The sequence below is a fragment of the Amblyomma americanum genome, chromosome 7, assembly GCF_052857255.1.
Source record: "Amblyomma americanum isolate KBUSLIRL-KWMA chromosome 7, ASM5285725v1, whole genome shotgun sequence".
NCBI lineage: Eukaryota > Metazoa > Arthropoda > Arachnida > Ixodida > Ixodidae > Amblyomma > Amblyomma americanum.
The window spans coordinates 164,254,302-164,269,673 of record NC_135503.1 but is presented as its reverse complement, the minus strand read 5'-3'; the positions used below and the strand labels follow the sequence as shown (position 1 = coordinate 164,269,673).

The window sequence follows — 15,372 nt, the reverse complement described above, 5'->3', positions numbered from 1 at the left end:
ATGCAGCCAGCTGAGGATAACATCACCACTTGTATGTTTATCTTTTGAGGAGAGCTCCTGCCAGAGGGGGGAGGGGGGCTCACAGCGCAGACCTTGGCAGCGCTAAGAGGCTGGCCGCCGCCTATAACATCAGCACTTGGGAAGGGGGGGGGGGGGGGGACGTGACGTGCTCGGCGAACTTGGCTGAACGCCAAGACGTTGTGTGCTGTAAGCTAAAGCTTCAACATTCACATTGCACACTCTTCACCGTCCTGTGCGTTTTTTTAACGTCTCATCGTAAAAAACGCGCCTGACCTTCAGGGCCGGTGTTCAACATGTTCGTGATGGGCCGGCTGCCACAAAATAGCCGGATCACTTCAAAGTGAATGGTGATAAACACCAGCTGCATGAACACGTCTGACTGCGTGCGTTTGTTAATGAGGGAAGGATGGACTGAGGTATGACATGAAATCTCGACCCTTCCAAAAAAATCTTAACTTTTTTTCCTGCGTAATGAACCCTCCCCCCAAACAGATGTCAACTTGGGTTCATTACACGAGTATATACAGTGTTAAGTCCAGCTAAAGTGACATTTATTTCTTTAAAATTAGTCGTGTAACTAATTGTGGTTGAGGCCTCTACGGGAGCTGGTGAGCCATATTAATGATATTTCTAGCGGTTGGGGAGTGCTCTTACTTGTGTGTACAATGGTGCTGCCATCGACTTCCATTCAGCTATGCATCAACAATGCGGTGCCACGAATCGATGTGTGTCTGATCATGTGTGTTGTTGGCTGCGTTATCTACTGTTCCTGGGCCATGCAGGGGTGCAAGTGCTGCGCCAATTGCGCCATGCTGTGCCAGATCTGCTGCACCTAAACTGCAATTTACACCCATTGCAAGTAAACAGAGCCAAATTTAGCAGAGTGTTATTGTCGGCTGGGCAGCACTGGGCGCTCGCTACGGAACGGAAATTTCGGACATTATTTCTGATGGCCTGGGGCTATATTTCGAGTCAAAAGTAGTGCAGGAACTTGACATGCCCGACACGTTTTACATCATCATGATTGACAAGAGCCCAATCCCTGAGGCCAAGGTGCAGCAGCTGGACGTGCTTGTCTGCTGCTACTGTGCTAACACTGAAAATATGGTGGTGGAGCATCTCCAGCCCTTTCATTTGGGCCATGCGACTGCTAATGAGCTGTTTTCCTGCATTGAGGATGCCTTCAGTGACGTTCACAAGAAGAACACGATATGCTTTTACAGTGACGGCCCTAATATAATGAAAAGCCTTAAGCGAAGGCTAAAGAAGGAAGTGAGCTCCGACATGATTGACATCGGTGAATACGGCCTCCACAAAGTTCACAATGCTTTTGATGCTGGGTTGGATATGCTCTTTTCGCGGAACTGGAGTCTCTTGTAACTGATGTCCACTGCTATTTCAAGTTTGTCACGAGGCATGCGGACATGAAGGAGCTGCTGAATGACCTAGGACTGCCCCAACTAGAGTTTTTGTGGCACGTGAACAGTGGATGGCTAACACTGCTTCCTAGTGTTGAGTGAGTGCTAAAGTCATACGATACCCTCACGGCACTCTTCTCCAAAGCTGGACAGCCAAGGTGTTGATCTATGAGGCACGGTTGTCAGTCATCTGCGTTTTGTGACAAGACACTGTGAGCAAAGTTGTTTTTCCTTCAAAACGTTGCTCAGATATTTGACCGATTTCAAACGCTCTTCCAAAGCAAGGACCCTCTCCTGCATGTTTTCTATGATGAGATGTTGGTTCTCATGAAGTTTCTGGACTAGCTGCGAACAAGATTGCACCCAGTCGCATTTAATGTTGCCAGCCTGCACCAAAAGTGCTCCGAAAAGCCTACAATTTGATCCAAACCTGCTCCAAAATAGGACTTTTCCTGCTGCAAAGCTACTCCAAAATAAGACTTTTGCTGCTCCCGTGCCTGCTCCAGAAAGCTGGAGCCTGCTTCCACCCCTTACCATGCAGCGACGAAAGGAGTACAGCACGCAGAGCATATCAGCTGTACTGTCTGCTATCTGGTGCTGCCTGCACGTCACGAAAGGTGGAACTGACTGGTCAGGCTATGCATACCACAGCGGGGACAGCTAATAATTTGAACTTGACAAACTGCTGCCGTTATTTGATTCACGACCATGCGCTCTAGCTTCACTTCCGATGCTTCCACTTCGGGTGCTTTACCCATTTTTTTGTTGTTGTTGTTGTCATACACTTTCCAGGGACTGAGAGATGCTCTTCGATTTCTGATCTTGCTGGAAGCACAAGGTTTTCAACTTCAGGGAAGCCTTCTCGTTTGCTGTACAGGACGGCGCGGCCACATTTGTTCATTTTATCTGAGACCAATTGCCATTGCTCTCAAGCTTATTTGTATGGTGGCATGTTCGTAATACGTGTTCGTTCACATGTTCGTAATAAGTGAGCAGTCATTAAATCTGTAGCCGTTAGAACCGAGTTCAGCTGTATTTAAAGGAGTATATGACACCAAATTTTGGGGGCATGTTTCTTTCTTTGCAATGATGCACAAAACGTTACTATACACGGTTCACCTATGAGATATTCAACTATGAGTGCTAAATGTTTTGTAATTGAATTTCTTCTCATGCTGTTTCATTTTCGATTTCACCAGCTCTGTGACGTCAAAGTTCTGTATAGATCAAATGAGGCATGAGAAAATTGGCCAACTATTTCGGTTCTTGCCCCGCAGGGGCATCTCCAGCGTGCAGATGTTGGTCAGTTGCGACACCACGGGTTCCCAAGCATCCGCAGAGACGTCCCCGTAGGGGGAGGTCGGTGAACAGTCTGTGAGCACGGACCTGAGCACCTGCGATTAGCCGTGCGTGGCATCGTTTTGTCCAGGGAAAAGGGGATCCTGGTGGCTGAGCCGATGCCGTGCGTTTGGACCTGTAAAGGGGCCCCGAAACACATTTTCAGCGCATTGTTTTGCCCGTTGGTTGCATAGGAGGAGTTATAGTGATGCTATTTGCATCGGTCGTACCACGTATACTCCTGTTTTTAATATTTTAATTAGCTCGCAAAAACAAATTCATGGCGCTGACGGTGTCACCATACAGTGGCGGTTTTTAGCATCGGATATGACATCACGGAGGGCGAGCTTTATGATTGGACACAGAGTAAATATACTGCAATTTGTGTTAATAACTAGAGATACGGTTTGTCAAGTTTTTGTGTTCTATATTACATTAACAAAACCAAGTTGTTTGCCCTAGATAAAAGCACTGTAAAGCAAGTAAAACAAAAGCACCACTAGAGGCTCTGGCTACTTTTTGCATCGGCAGACTTCGCGCCTCTCTGTAAACATCATACGACGTAGCACTAACATTTATGGGTGCTCTCTATGTATCTGAGAGCGGCTTTGCGGAGTTGATCCGATCGAGCCATTGCACTCTATAAGCGTTCGTTTCGGTCCCAAGGAATGATGCATTCAGTTCACATTTAGCAGACAGTGCGCATCGTCAGCTTGTGGAGGATCACGGGCGGTGCCGCCAGATGGCGACACGTTCCCGTCAACAGCGCATGCTCCTTGCTCGCCGTGACCAACCAGCGCGCTACGGGCAATGGTTGGCGGTAAGCAGTAGTGGTACACGCTATGCTGAATGTGTCTGATATCTTGCGCAGGCTGTCACACCGTCGCAGTATCTCGCGCTCGAGATGGGATCCATAAGTAAGGGAACGTCACTGATCAGTGTTCCCTTCTGCGCCATCGTGGTGACGAAGCATCGCTGGGTCAGCTGGGCTGTAACCATGCAAACAGCGTCGCCAGCCTTGGCATGAACGAGTTACAGAGAACAGGCAACCATGGAGTGCAAACTTCCGCCACGTGCTAAGATAGGCTGTTTTGATTGGTCGCACAGTGTGTCGTCATTGGGAGACTGAAATGGGAATGGGAAGCTGCGCGAAAATAGAGTTGGGGGCAGCATTTTGTTTGCTTGTATTTTGAAATTTCTTCATTGAATAACTCCCGTTCCTATGCATCGATTCTCGTCATTCTTTTTGAGTCAGCATCTGTGCGACATAATGAATCCATCCGAAGTGTAACCGGCATCCGTTCAAGCGGTGTTTCGCAGCCCCTTTAAGACCCCTTGGCGGAGGCAACACACCACTTTGGCCCCAGCTTCCTGTAGACGGCACCTCCGGCCTGACCCCACCAGGGGAAATTGGCAGTTTCCTTTTCCTGTCCTCCTCCTCCATCTTTACTTTTCTAACTTCTTTCTGACTACTGTCCTGTCTCCTCCTCGTTTCCCTGTTTTTTTCCTTTCTTCATGGGCGGCTAGGGTTAACCTTGTGTGGCCAACCACCTTAGTTGCGTTATATCTGCTTATAGTTGCGGTGTACAGCTGGCGCGGGTAGGACTTGCATGCAAGTTCCTGTCCTGTCCCCTTGTTGGGCTCCACGTTGGGCGGCTGGCACCATGACCAAACAACGTTGCAAATTTCATGCCTCCCCCCATCTACAAACATGATTTCACTCTGAAAAGAGTGTGGAACGATGCAGCAGATTTTTTTTCCTAAGAAAACAACATTTTCAAGGTTTCATGTCATACACAGTGCAGTAGAAGGAAAGCATACCCTCTTTTGATACCCCTTTTTTTGGTATCAAAGTGCCTAGCAGATGCCTTGGGCCCCAGTTACAAGGTATCGAAAATGGCCAGTGGCGACTTATTGCTAGGAATCCGTGACCATGTTCAAAACTCCAAAATTGCAGACATATTATTTATGGGAGACATCCCAGTCTTCATACCCCATCAATCCCTGAACACCGTCCGTGGCGTCATCTTAGAAAATGATTTCATACATCTTACTGAAAAAGAAGTGCCAGAAGGGCTCATCGACCAAAATGTCACAGGTTCGTATCGAATTAAAATCCACAAGGACAACAAACAAATACATACTAAACACCTTGTTCTCACATTCAACACAAGTACATTACCCGAACCCATTGAAGTCGGACTCGGACACCTTAAAGTAAATGGTCAGGCATTACATTCCAAACCCCCGAAGATGCTTCAATTGTCAGAGGTTCGGCCACGGCTCACAGAGCTGCTGCGGCCGCAAAACTTGTGCGAGATGCGCTTCAAAGGACCACCATTCTGAGGAATGTGACATAGTCCTGCGCTACGCTAACTGTGAAGGAGGCTGCGTTGCACAATCCAAGGCCTGTCCTGGAAGAAGGAAAACGAGATAATCACCATAAAGACGAAGGAAAACTATTCATTTAAGGAAGCGAGGAGGCGTTTTGTGCTTACCAACACATTCTCCTTCACAGCAAAACCAAATTTCGCTGATGTGAGCAGGGGGCGTAGCACCACACAGCACTCCGGCACCTGGCGAGGCCACTTCCACCAAGCCTACGGCAGGGCCATCCACGCCCCAGGCACGGACAGCGAAGGCTGCCCGGCCATTGCCAAAGCAGGCAGCGCCAGTCCATGGATCAGCATCCCGCAGGACTTCCCCCCACCGAAGGAGGCCTGGAAATCAGACATCCGCAGCTTCGTGGTCCTCCAGCACCTCTGGCGAGGTGATTGATGTAACTCCCAGTCCGCCCGCCTTGCAGCAGCGAAACAGCTCTGTTGAGCGAAAGACAGACAGAGCCCTCATAACAGGCCCAGAACACAAGTAAAACCCATATTATTCCTAGTTTGTACATGCTCGGAACTGTGAAAATTAAACAAATAAATGCTTTTCTTCATTTTATAATCAATGCATCCTTTTTCACCTCCCAGGTGATAATGCAGTCGTTGACATGGCTTATGTTTTTAGATTTTTTAACTGAAGGAGGTTTTCTTCAAAAAATGTAAATCGTGACCCAGTGCTTCGCCTGATAAACCTCAGCAATTTCTCATTCCTTAGAAAGGCCTGAGATCTTTAGTGGATTGGTTGGGAGCCTCAAGATCCTTGCCCAGGCATGGATGGCCACTGAGGTTACCCAACCCCCTTAAAGCTTTTAATAATGCCAATTTCTAAAATTTTTTTCCTTTGTCATCACGGGGCAGTTCTAAATTTTAGACACTCGACACCACCGACGATTTTTCACATTTCTATAAAATTATCCAGAAAATTTCTCCTATACTTCGAGCTTGCCACATGATGGCCTTAGTTGCCTATATGCCCTAGAACCCAATACAACACAACACATATTTTGGTTCTTGGTAATCCAATTTTTGAGCGCAGCTGGTGCGGTATTTCAACCATAGGTGGATGTGGGTTTAGGCTTTGGCACAGCGATCCGCTGATCCTCTCCTCGAGTGAATCCTCACTGGAAACGTTTGCAAATGACAGTGCAAGAATACGAGGTGTGACACAAAAGAAACGAGACTAAGTGTGTAGCTTGAATAAAGAGTGGAGTTGGCAACAACTGTTTTGCTGACGTCATCCCACACGCCACCTCTATTCACGCAGCCAGTTTCGATGAAACTGATCACGCCATTTGGGAGCGCTGCGTCGTTAAGTGAACACGTGCAACTGCATTCTGCCGGAAAAATCTCTGATGTAAAAACCGAACAGTGAATCAACATCAAGTTTCTTGTGAAACTTTAGAAATCAGCCACGGAAACATTTCAAATGTGTACCGCAACGGCGGCCTAGTGGCTTGAGCATCCGCCTCGCATGCGGGAGGTGCGGGGTTCGATCCCCAGTGCCGCCGGGTATCCACCGATGATACAATGAGTGCAAGTTTTCCCCTGCCTGGTGCTCGGCTTCCTTAGGGTGTGAAAAGCTTGGGAAATGGGTCTCTGACCCCACCTTGTGCAATGAAAAACTACCTTGTGCCATGGCGCTCTTTGGCCAAAGCTGCCCTTGCGCCATAAAAATTCATCATCATTTCAAATGTTAACTGAGGCTTATGGAGATAAACTTTCTCTCGTGCGCATGTGTTTGAATGGCATAAGCGGTTTTCGAGGGGAAGGGACAGTGTGGAAGACGATGAACGTGCTGGGCGCCCAAGGTCAGCGATTACCAGAGGTGGGCATTTGACCTTAAAAATCTGGAGCTCACTTCAACCTCAAAAAGAATGTGTCGACCTTACTCAACCTCAACCTCATCAGTTGAGGTTGAGGTCTCCTTAGACGCCCTGCTTACATTTCCTGAGGCCACTGCTGACCTCACTCAACCTCACCTCAGCCTCAAATTGTGAGGTTGAGGTCGGCTGCTCGACCTCAGAAAAGAAACAAAAAAAAAAGCAAAAAGTGATTAAGAAGTTTTTCAGTTAAAAACAATTCTGAGAATCCTGTAGCTTTGTTTGATGCCGCAAACAAATAAGTTCGGTCCAACAAGCACGCAATAAATTCATCACAGCGCGGATGGCCACAAGCAAGACTGCTTTGTGTTCATGCTTGTTGCCGGCACTTACGTCATGGCTCTTGCCTTGCAGTCGAATAAAGGGGACCCTGCTGCACATTACAAGCTGACTTAACAGAAACTGGAGTAGCCGGCACAGGCGAGAGAATATGACTCAGGCTGTCCTAACAAAGACACCTGCCAATTTGATTAAAAAAGGACGAAGCCAGAAAAACCTGTATAACACCGTCAAAGCTTCTGATCGGAGACGTTCCCTTTCGAAGCTCGCACTAATTCTGTATATTCCCGTTCCGTAATGCAAGCAGATGCAAATATAATTTCACTTTTTAAGCTTTCCGAATGACCTCTCTTTTGGTCTCCGGTTTGGTCCCTTGTTTCTTCTCGAAAATTCAATATTATGCCGAAACACTGCAACACGAGGTGAACGCACCAGCATATGTTACAGCGGCGAAAAAATGCAAACTATAATGAATATATGGTGATATGGTAGCTGCTTCCTTTTCCTTTTTTTTTAAATGAAGATGTGTGAATAGAACTGATTACATTCTTGAACGAAAACATCTTCTACGGAAGTCTGTCTGGTTGAGTTCTTCATTTATTTGAGAGAAAACTGACGCCAACCAATTTTTTTTAACTTTACCCAACGTTTCGGGACCAATTCGGTCCCTTCTTCAGGGGTGACTAAAGTGTACCAGCAGCAGCGGCGGGTTGCTGCCTTCGCTCTCCCTTTGTTGGCACATGGCACAGTCTACTAAGTTACGCGGAGGGGAGTGTTCCTGGAGTCTTATTCATGGCCTCCTTTGTGAACCGGATGTGCCATGACTCCACATGTTGCCTCTTGAACAGGTTTGGTTCCACGGCCAAGACGCTCACATCCTCGAAGGCTATCCGGTGGTCGGCACACTCGCAGTGTTCGGTGAGGGGGTTAGACTTAGAATTGATTAGCCGGATGTCATTTTTGTGTTGCCTTATTCTTGGGTGCAGGTTTTTTGTTTCGCCGATGTATGAAGCCGGGCACTCTGAGCATGGGATTTTGTAGTCGACAACCGGTTGTTTTTCTCTGGGGACGCGGTCTTTCGGTCGTGGTAAGAAGCGGCTTATTGTCGAAACAGGTTTGTGAGCCACGTGGATTCCATGTTTTCCGAGAATGCGTGCAAGTGCCTCGCTGGTTCCCCTCACATATAGAAGCACAACGCGCGCGCTTTGTTGTTTCATTGTTTGTTGGCTGGTCCCCTTGTCTTCCGAGCTTGACGGCGACCGATGCATTGAATAAAGCCACGTGTGTAGCCATTCTTCTGTTGGTCGGTGAGAACGGTGGCTTCTCCTGCATTTTTCTCCACTTCGGAGGAGCAGATTAACTTTGCTCTTCTCAGGAGAGAGGAGACGACAGATCCATTGTGGCTAGTAGGATGGTTGGAATTAAAATTTAGGTAGTGGCCATGATGGGTTGGCTTCCTATAGACACCGAACTTTAGATCTGCCCCTTTTCATCTTATGAAGACGTCTAGGAATGGTAAAGTGTTGGGTTGGCTTTCTATAGACACCGAACTTTAGATCTGCCCCTTTTCATCTTATGAAGACGTCTAGGAACGGTAAAGTGTTGTTCACTTCTCGTTCTATTGTGAACTGAATAGAAGGCTCGACTGAGTTGAGGCGTGCAAGGAGATTTTCGACCTGCAATGTCTTCAGAATGCAGAAACAGGTCAGTGTAACGAGTGAAAACTTTTGGTTTTTCCTGGAACGACATCAGTGCTTTCTCTTCGATGGCCTCCATCGTCAGGTTGGCAGCAGTCACCGAGATCGCGGTGCCCATGGCAGTGGTCTGCTTATAAAATTCTCCTTTGAAGGAAACAGCTGTGCTGCTTAAGCAAAACTCCAAAAGCTGGCAGAGTTCTTCTGGGTTCAGGCTCATCCTGGTACCTACGTCAGCGTCCGCTTCGAGGGCTTGCTTCGCAGCGGATACGGCAAAGGGCACAGGAACGCTGGTAAAGAGTGACACCACATCGAATGAAACTATGCACTCGTACGCTTCCAGTTGTACGTGGGAAAGACGTTCGACGAAGTGGCTGGAGTTGCACACGTGCATTGATGAGTTGGCTGTCAGGGGCGATAGGACTCGGTGGAGGTAGGCCGAGAGGGCCTTAAGCAGTGAGGTGGTGCTGTGCTGCTGAGTCGCACTTTCAAACCTTCTAATACGACGTTTAATGGGGCACACTGTTGTTCGCTTCTGTTTTAGTGTGCGGTTTTTGTTTGTATGTTTCTAATCTTTCTTTTTTTACTTTTCTCGTATGGGATCAGTTAGGTTGGTGGCCTGCCTTTGCAGACGACCGGGCGCTACACGTTATCTTTCCTTGAACTATTTTGCAGAAACTCATCGTACACTTTAAACGGCTTCGCAGAATGCTCAAGCAATGCTCGCGGGTAAAAAACGTCGAGGATGCTGGCGTACCATTGATTAGTTGAGTTTTGAAGGAAAACAAGTGATTGACTTAAAGCAGCTTGTCTCAGACTGGTTGATGAAATGGTACCCAGAATTCTGTTGAGGCGGTTTTGTTTCCCGGCATGGCGGGGGAGGCTCAGAAAAAGATTCGCTGCGGAAAAATTTGAGCGGAGAGCCATGGTGCTCTTGACAGAGAGAGCGGTTCACGCTGCCCACTCTAGGCCAGTTGTTTTGACCCGTGTGATTTTAATAGTTGGCACAGTGTTCAAAAACGCAATCTAGCCCTTTCTTTCAAAATGCCACGGCATCATTGAGTCATCGGAGAATTTCTAGGATTTTGAAACCATTACCATCGCCACCTGGAGGGAAGTGGCAGAAACGGGGGAGGGTCTTGACCTCCCAGGAACATCAATATCATCATCCCTAATTATTAGCTGCAGGTATTCCTATTCTCCCGCTCAATAATTGTCTTCGGTAGCTGGGTAATGTACAATATTTAATCAGTATCGTGGCAACTCTTAATTTGGTAGCGGTATATCAGGCTTCCCCAGGCTCAAAAGGATACACTGTTAGCATCATGATCATCGCCATCTTCTCGAGAGTCAAAAGGCATGTGTCGTTGCATGATCTTTGCAGTATGTATGAGATGAGATCTTTGCAGTATGAGAACTGGCGCGTTTGCGTGTTGGACAAACCGAATGTCATTAATGTGGACTGGGTTGTGGGCACTCTTTGTAATGCGTCATGCGCACATGTGTAATAATGTGGGACCATATGGATCTTGAAATGGGGGCGGAAGGAGGGTGGATGGGGGCCTGGTATGACAATAAATTACATAGCTGTCACATGAGTAGGTGTGATGTTTTATTACAGCATCGTCACGTGTCTAGGTTTGATGGCACAATACATCGCTGTCACGTGAACTGGTATGACGTCATGCTCATATGATGACATCACTAATTATACTAATTAGTCTTAGCCTTACCTAACATATTTCACGATGGCAAGACGGGCGAGTTGGTGAAACATACCTAAGCAAGAATAGCGCAAAAGATGAGGACAAGGAAAGAATACAACAGGACCAGCGCTAACTCACAACTGAAGGTTTAATCACTGGAAGCAAGGAATATAAAGAGCGCAAACAAACAAGATAAAGCAAACAAACGTGTAGCTACGTGGAATCGAAGAAACAAACTTCACTGTCATGCAGGCAAACCGACGGGCTGCTAACGCACAATCTAGTTTTTTTTCTTTATGTAGAAAGCCTCCATAATCTCCCTAGTTAACTGCGTTGGGTGACTGTACAATACATCACTGTGATGAAAAGTAGGGATGCAATATTTGCAGTCTCTAACATGATCGACTAGATTAGTAGGTTTATTAGCCTCCAATGTACTAGCATACTCAGTTAGGCTCAGTTCTCCCGTATGTACACCGCCTTTCACATAACCTGAAAAAAGTGGCGAACAGGTATAAAATAGGGGTTGTATTTTCAGCTCCTAAAAGACTTGTGTAATAAGGAACGTCTTGCAAAGCACAGTGTCGCGAACAACCCGCGGTACAGTCCAGACACACACTAGCGGCAGCGTTCAGTCCAGAGCACGCACGAGGGACCGAGCGTTCGGCGCACGAGCTTCGGAGCGTTCGGCGCTTCTCGTCGTCTTCTTCGTTGAGCGCCAGCCTCTGAAGATTCTAAAGCCGAAGCCCAGTCTTACAATTTCCCCTGGACAAAAAGGTGCCATCCTGGCGGCCTAGGGCGATGTGACGTTCGCGGGGTCGTAGTATGGTTTGAGGCGGGTCGTGTGGACAATTTCGCGGCCTCGGCGACGACGATCAGGGGATGGCGGAAGGGGTTCAATGAGGTAATTGACGGGGGATGTCTGCTGAAGAATACGGTAGGGTCCCTGGTACTTGCTAACAAGTTTGGAGGAAAAGGTAGGGTCCCTGGTACTTGCTAACAAGTTTGGAGGAAAGGCCGGGACCTGAGGAGGGTACCCAGAGCCAGACCAAACACTCAGGAAGGTAAGCGGGAGGAAGTGCAGGGGGATCACGGGGTGCTTTTCTGCTGCTGCTGGGCGTGAGAAGTGAAGGACCAGGCATGCTGTCGGCATTCTTCGGCATAAGTTGCGGCTGGAGATAGAGTTGTAACTTCGGAAGCATCAGGGCGGTAAGGTAGAATGGTGTCCATTGTGCAAGAAGGCTCACGGCCGTACAGGAGAGAAAGAAAAAAGTATGGAGAGAATCCGGTGGTGGCTTGAGCAGCGAAGTTATAAGCGTATGTGACAAAAGGGAGAACGCGGTCCCAGTTACAATGGTCGGAAGCAACATACATGGCCAGCATGTTGCTGAGGGTGCGATTAAAACACTCAACCATGCCATTTGTCTGGGGATGGTAGGCGGAGCTGGTGCGGTGAACAACGTTGCATTCCTGAAGGAGAGCTTCTACAACTTCTGAGAGGAAGGCCGGACCTCTATCACTGAGCAGCTCCTTGGGCGCACCATGGCGAAGAATGATGCGATGGAGAATGAAGGGATGCAATGTCGTGGTCTGTAGCGGATGGTAAAGTTGACGTTTCAGCGTAGCGTGTAAGGTGGTCGATGGCAACAATGATCCAGCGGTTCCTGGTTGATGTGCTGGGAAGAGGGCCGTAGAGGTCGATGCCAACACGCTCGAAAGGCTGCGCTGGGCAAGGCAGCGACTGCATAGGAGCGGCGGGTCGGCGAGGTGGATGTTTTCGACGCTGGCATTCGGTGCAGGACTGAACGAACTGGCGGATATAACAGGCCATCCCACGCCAGTCGTAGATGGGTGACGGTCTTCAAGAGTCCGGCATGTGCACACTGCGGATCATCTTGGTAGGAAGAGCAAATGAAGGAGCGCAGATGTGTCGGAATGACGAGAAGCCACTTGTGACCATCCGGGAGGTAGTTGCGGCGGTAAAGAAGCTCGTCTCGGATGGCAAAATGGTGGATCTGACGACAGAGAGCATGGGAAGGAGGTCAAGAAAATTGGCCAGATAAGAGATCTAAGAGGCAAGTTAGCCACGGGTCTTTGCATTGCTCGGAAGCCAAATCAGCAGACTCAAATGTCAAAGAAGGCAGGGCCGATATACAAGGCACTGCCTCAGATGGTACAGGGGAACATGAGAGGGCATCAGCATCGGCATGTTTGCAGCCGGAACGATAGATAACATGAATGTCGTACTCTTGGAGTCGCAGAGCCCAGTGCACCAGTCGACCAGAGGGACCTTTCAAAGAGGAGACCAGCAGAGGGTGTGGTGATCAGTGACAACATCAAAAGGTCGCCCATACAGGTAGTGGCGAAATTTGACGATCGCCCAAAGGATGGCTAAACACTCCTTCTCAGTGACAGAATAGTTGGCTTCAGCTTTTGTGAATGTCCGGCTAGCGTAAGCGACAACGTATTCGTCAAAGCCTTGCTTGCACCGAGGCCGACGCCGCTCGCATCGGTGTGGAGTTCCGTCAGAGAACGAGGGTCTAAGTGACACAGAATTGGTGGAGTGGTCAGGAGGCGACGGAGTGTCGTAAACGCTTCATCACAGGCTGGCGACCAGGCCGAAAGATCGTGGCTGGAAAGGAGCTTGGTCAGGGGGTCGATGATAGTGGCGAAATAGCGGACAAAGCGGCGAAAGTAGGAGCAGAGACCGATGAAGCTGCGGAGGTCTTTACAGAAGTGGGCTTCGGAAATTCGGCCACAGCTCGCAACTTGGCCGGATCCGGCAGCACGCCATCCTGCGACACGACATGTCCGAGAATAGTGAGCTGCCGAGCTCTGAAGCGGCACTTTTTCAAATTGGGTTGGAGGCCAGCGTCGGCCAGGCAGTTAAGAACAGTCTCGAGGCGCTGGAGGTGAGACGAAAAGTCCGGGGAAAAGATAACAACGTCGTCTAGATAACAAAGGCATGTGTGCCATTTGAGCCCTCGAAGTATGTTGTCCATCATGCGCTCCAGTGTGGCGGGTGCATTGCAGAGGCGGAAGGGCATGACATTAAATTCGTAGAGCCCGTCGGGTGTGACGAATGCAGTTTTTGGGCGATTGGCCTTCACCATCGGCACCTGCCAGTAACCGGAGCTCAAGTCCAATGAAGAAAAGAACTCAGAGCCCTGCAGGCAGTCGAGGACATCGTCGAAACGGGGGAGAGGGTAAACGTCCTTGCGTGTAATCTTGTTCAGACGACGGTAGTCCATCCAGAACCGGATGGAACCGTCTTTTTTCTTGACCAGGACCACTGGCGATGCCCATGGGCTGTGCGACGGCTGTATCACGTGGCCCTTGAGCATGTCGGTCATCTGCTCGTCAGTGATGCGGCGCTCAGCGGCTGACACGTGGTACGGACATTGGCGCAAAGGGGCATGGATTCCAGTGTCAATACAGTGGGTAACGGTGGTGGTGTGGCCCAAGGAAGGTTGCTGGTAGTCAAACGAAGCTTGAAAACGGTGCAGAACGGCGGCAAGTTGGTCTCGTTGGGTAGACATCAGGGTGACGTTGACGGAACGGTGAAAAATATCGACAGAAGACTGATTGGTGATGGGAACAGGTGTAATAGCGCCAACGTGAAGGCCGGCCATGCTATCAGCGAGGGGGTATGCTGCGGCGGGATCGAGAAAGGCAACACTACCAAGCGATTGAAGTGGTAGTGCAGGAGAACGGGTTGGCCACATAAATAGCGCTGGAGCCACGAATAATTGTCAGCACGGCATGAGGTAGCAAAACAGACTTCTGGTCAGCGTATCGTAAAGAGGGGGTAAAGTGACAGTTGCATCTGAGAGAGCAGCACAAGAAAGAGGCACCAGCACTGACGAGAAAGGCGGAACGTCTGTGTCCTCTGAGACGACCACAGTAGCGGCAGCAGCACCAGTTACGTCCAAGGGGGCGTCACTGTAGGGTGACAAGTCAAGCGGAGCATGGGCGCAGTCAATAACGGCGTGATGTGAGGAGAGGGAGTCCCAACCAAGGATAACGTCATGAGAGGAGTGGGCGAGGACGATGAGCTTGATTGTGTAGGGAACGTTCTCGATGAGCAGGCGGGCGGTGCAGGCGGCTAACGGGTGAATGTCCTGAGCGCTGGCGGCTCGGAGAGAAACGGGAGGAAGGGGCGTCGTCACTTTTTTGAGTCTGCTACAGAGGGTGTGACTGAGAACGAAAACGGCTGCACCAGTGTCAACAAGTGCTTTGACGGCGACTCCCTCAACGAACACTGTAATAATATTGGCAGGCACAGAAACAGGTCTTGAGTGAGTTGCTGGCGACGCATTTCTTGCCTCCGGAACTGCGGCTGTTAGTTTTCCGCATGGACGGCGGTTTGGCGGCGGAGGAGCATCGGAGAACGTGAACGGCGGGCAGGAGACGGCGAGCAGTGGGAGCGGGGATGGTAACTGGGAGAAGAAGAATCCGGAAGCGGCTCGTGTGATGCAGGCGAGGACGACGGCGGAAGGTCGTACGTCGGCTCACGCCTATAATCGTATGGTCGGTGCACGGTCACGACTGCGACACAACCGAACCACGTGGCCAGCGATGCCACAGACGTAGCAAGTAGGGCGGTTGTCTTGTGTGCGCCAGGGGTTGAGTGACTGCAGGTGTGATCG

The 15,372-nt window shown here is 49.3% G+C and overlaps 1 protein-coding gene and 1 pseudogene across 7 annotated transcripts in view; both read left to right on the top strand.

The window, feature by feature from the left end:
* Positions 1 to 15,372, top strand: part of LOC144096744 (uncharacterized) — a 135,810-nt gene that overhangs the window by 93,228 nt on the left and 27,210 nt on the right. The window contains exon 16 of one of the 7 annotated variants that reach the window (XM_077629600.1): positions 5,296 to 5,718. The exons of 4 other annotated variants lie outside the window; for them this stretch is intronic. In XM_077629600.1, the coding sequence (XP_077485726.1) occupies positions 5,296 to 5,319 (24 nt within the window). In that variant the 3' untranslated portion in view covers positions 5,320 to 5,718. 2 more of the 7 variants (XM_077629601.1, XM_077629598.1) reach the window with 2 other exon arrangements.
* LOC144096884 (uncharacterized) lies at positions 387 to 2,225 on the top strand (annotated as a pseudogene).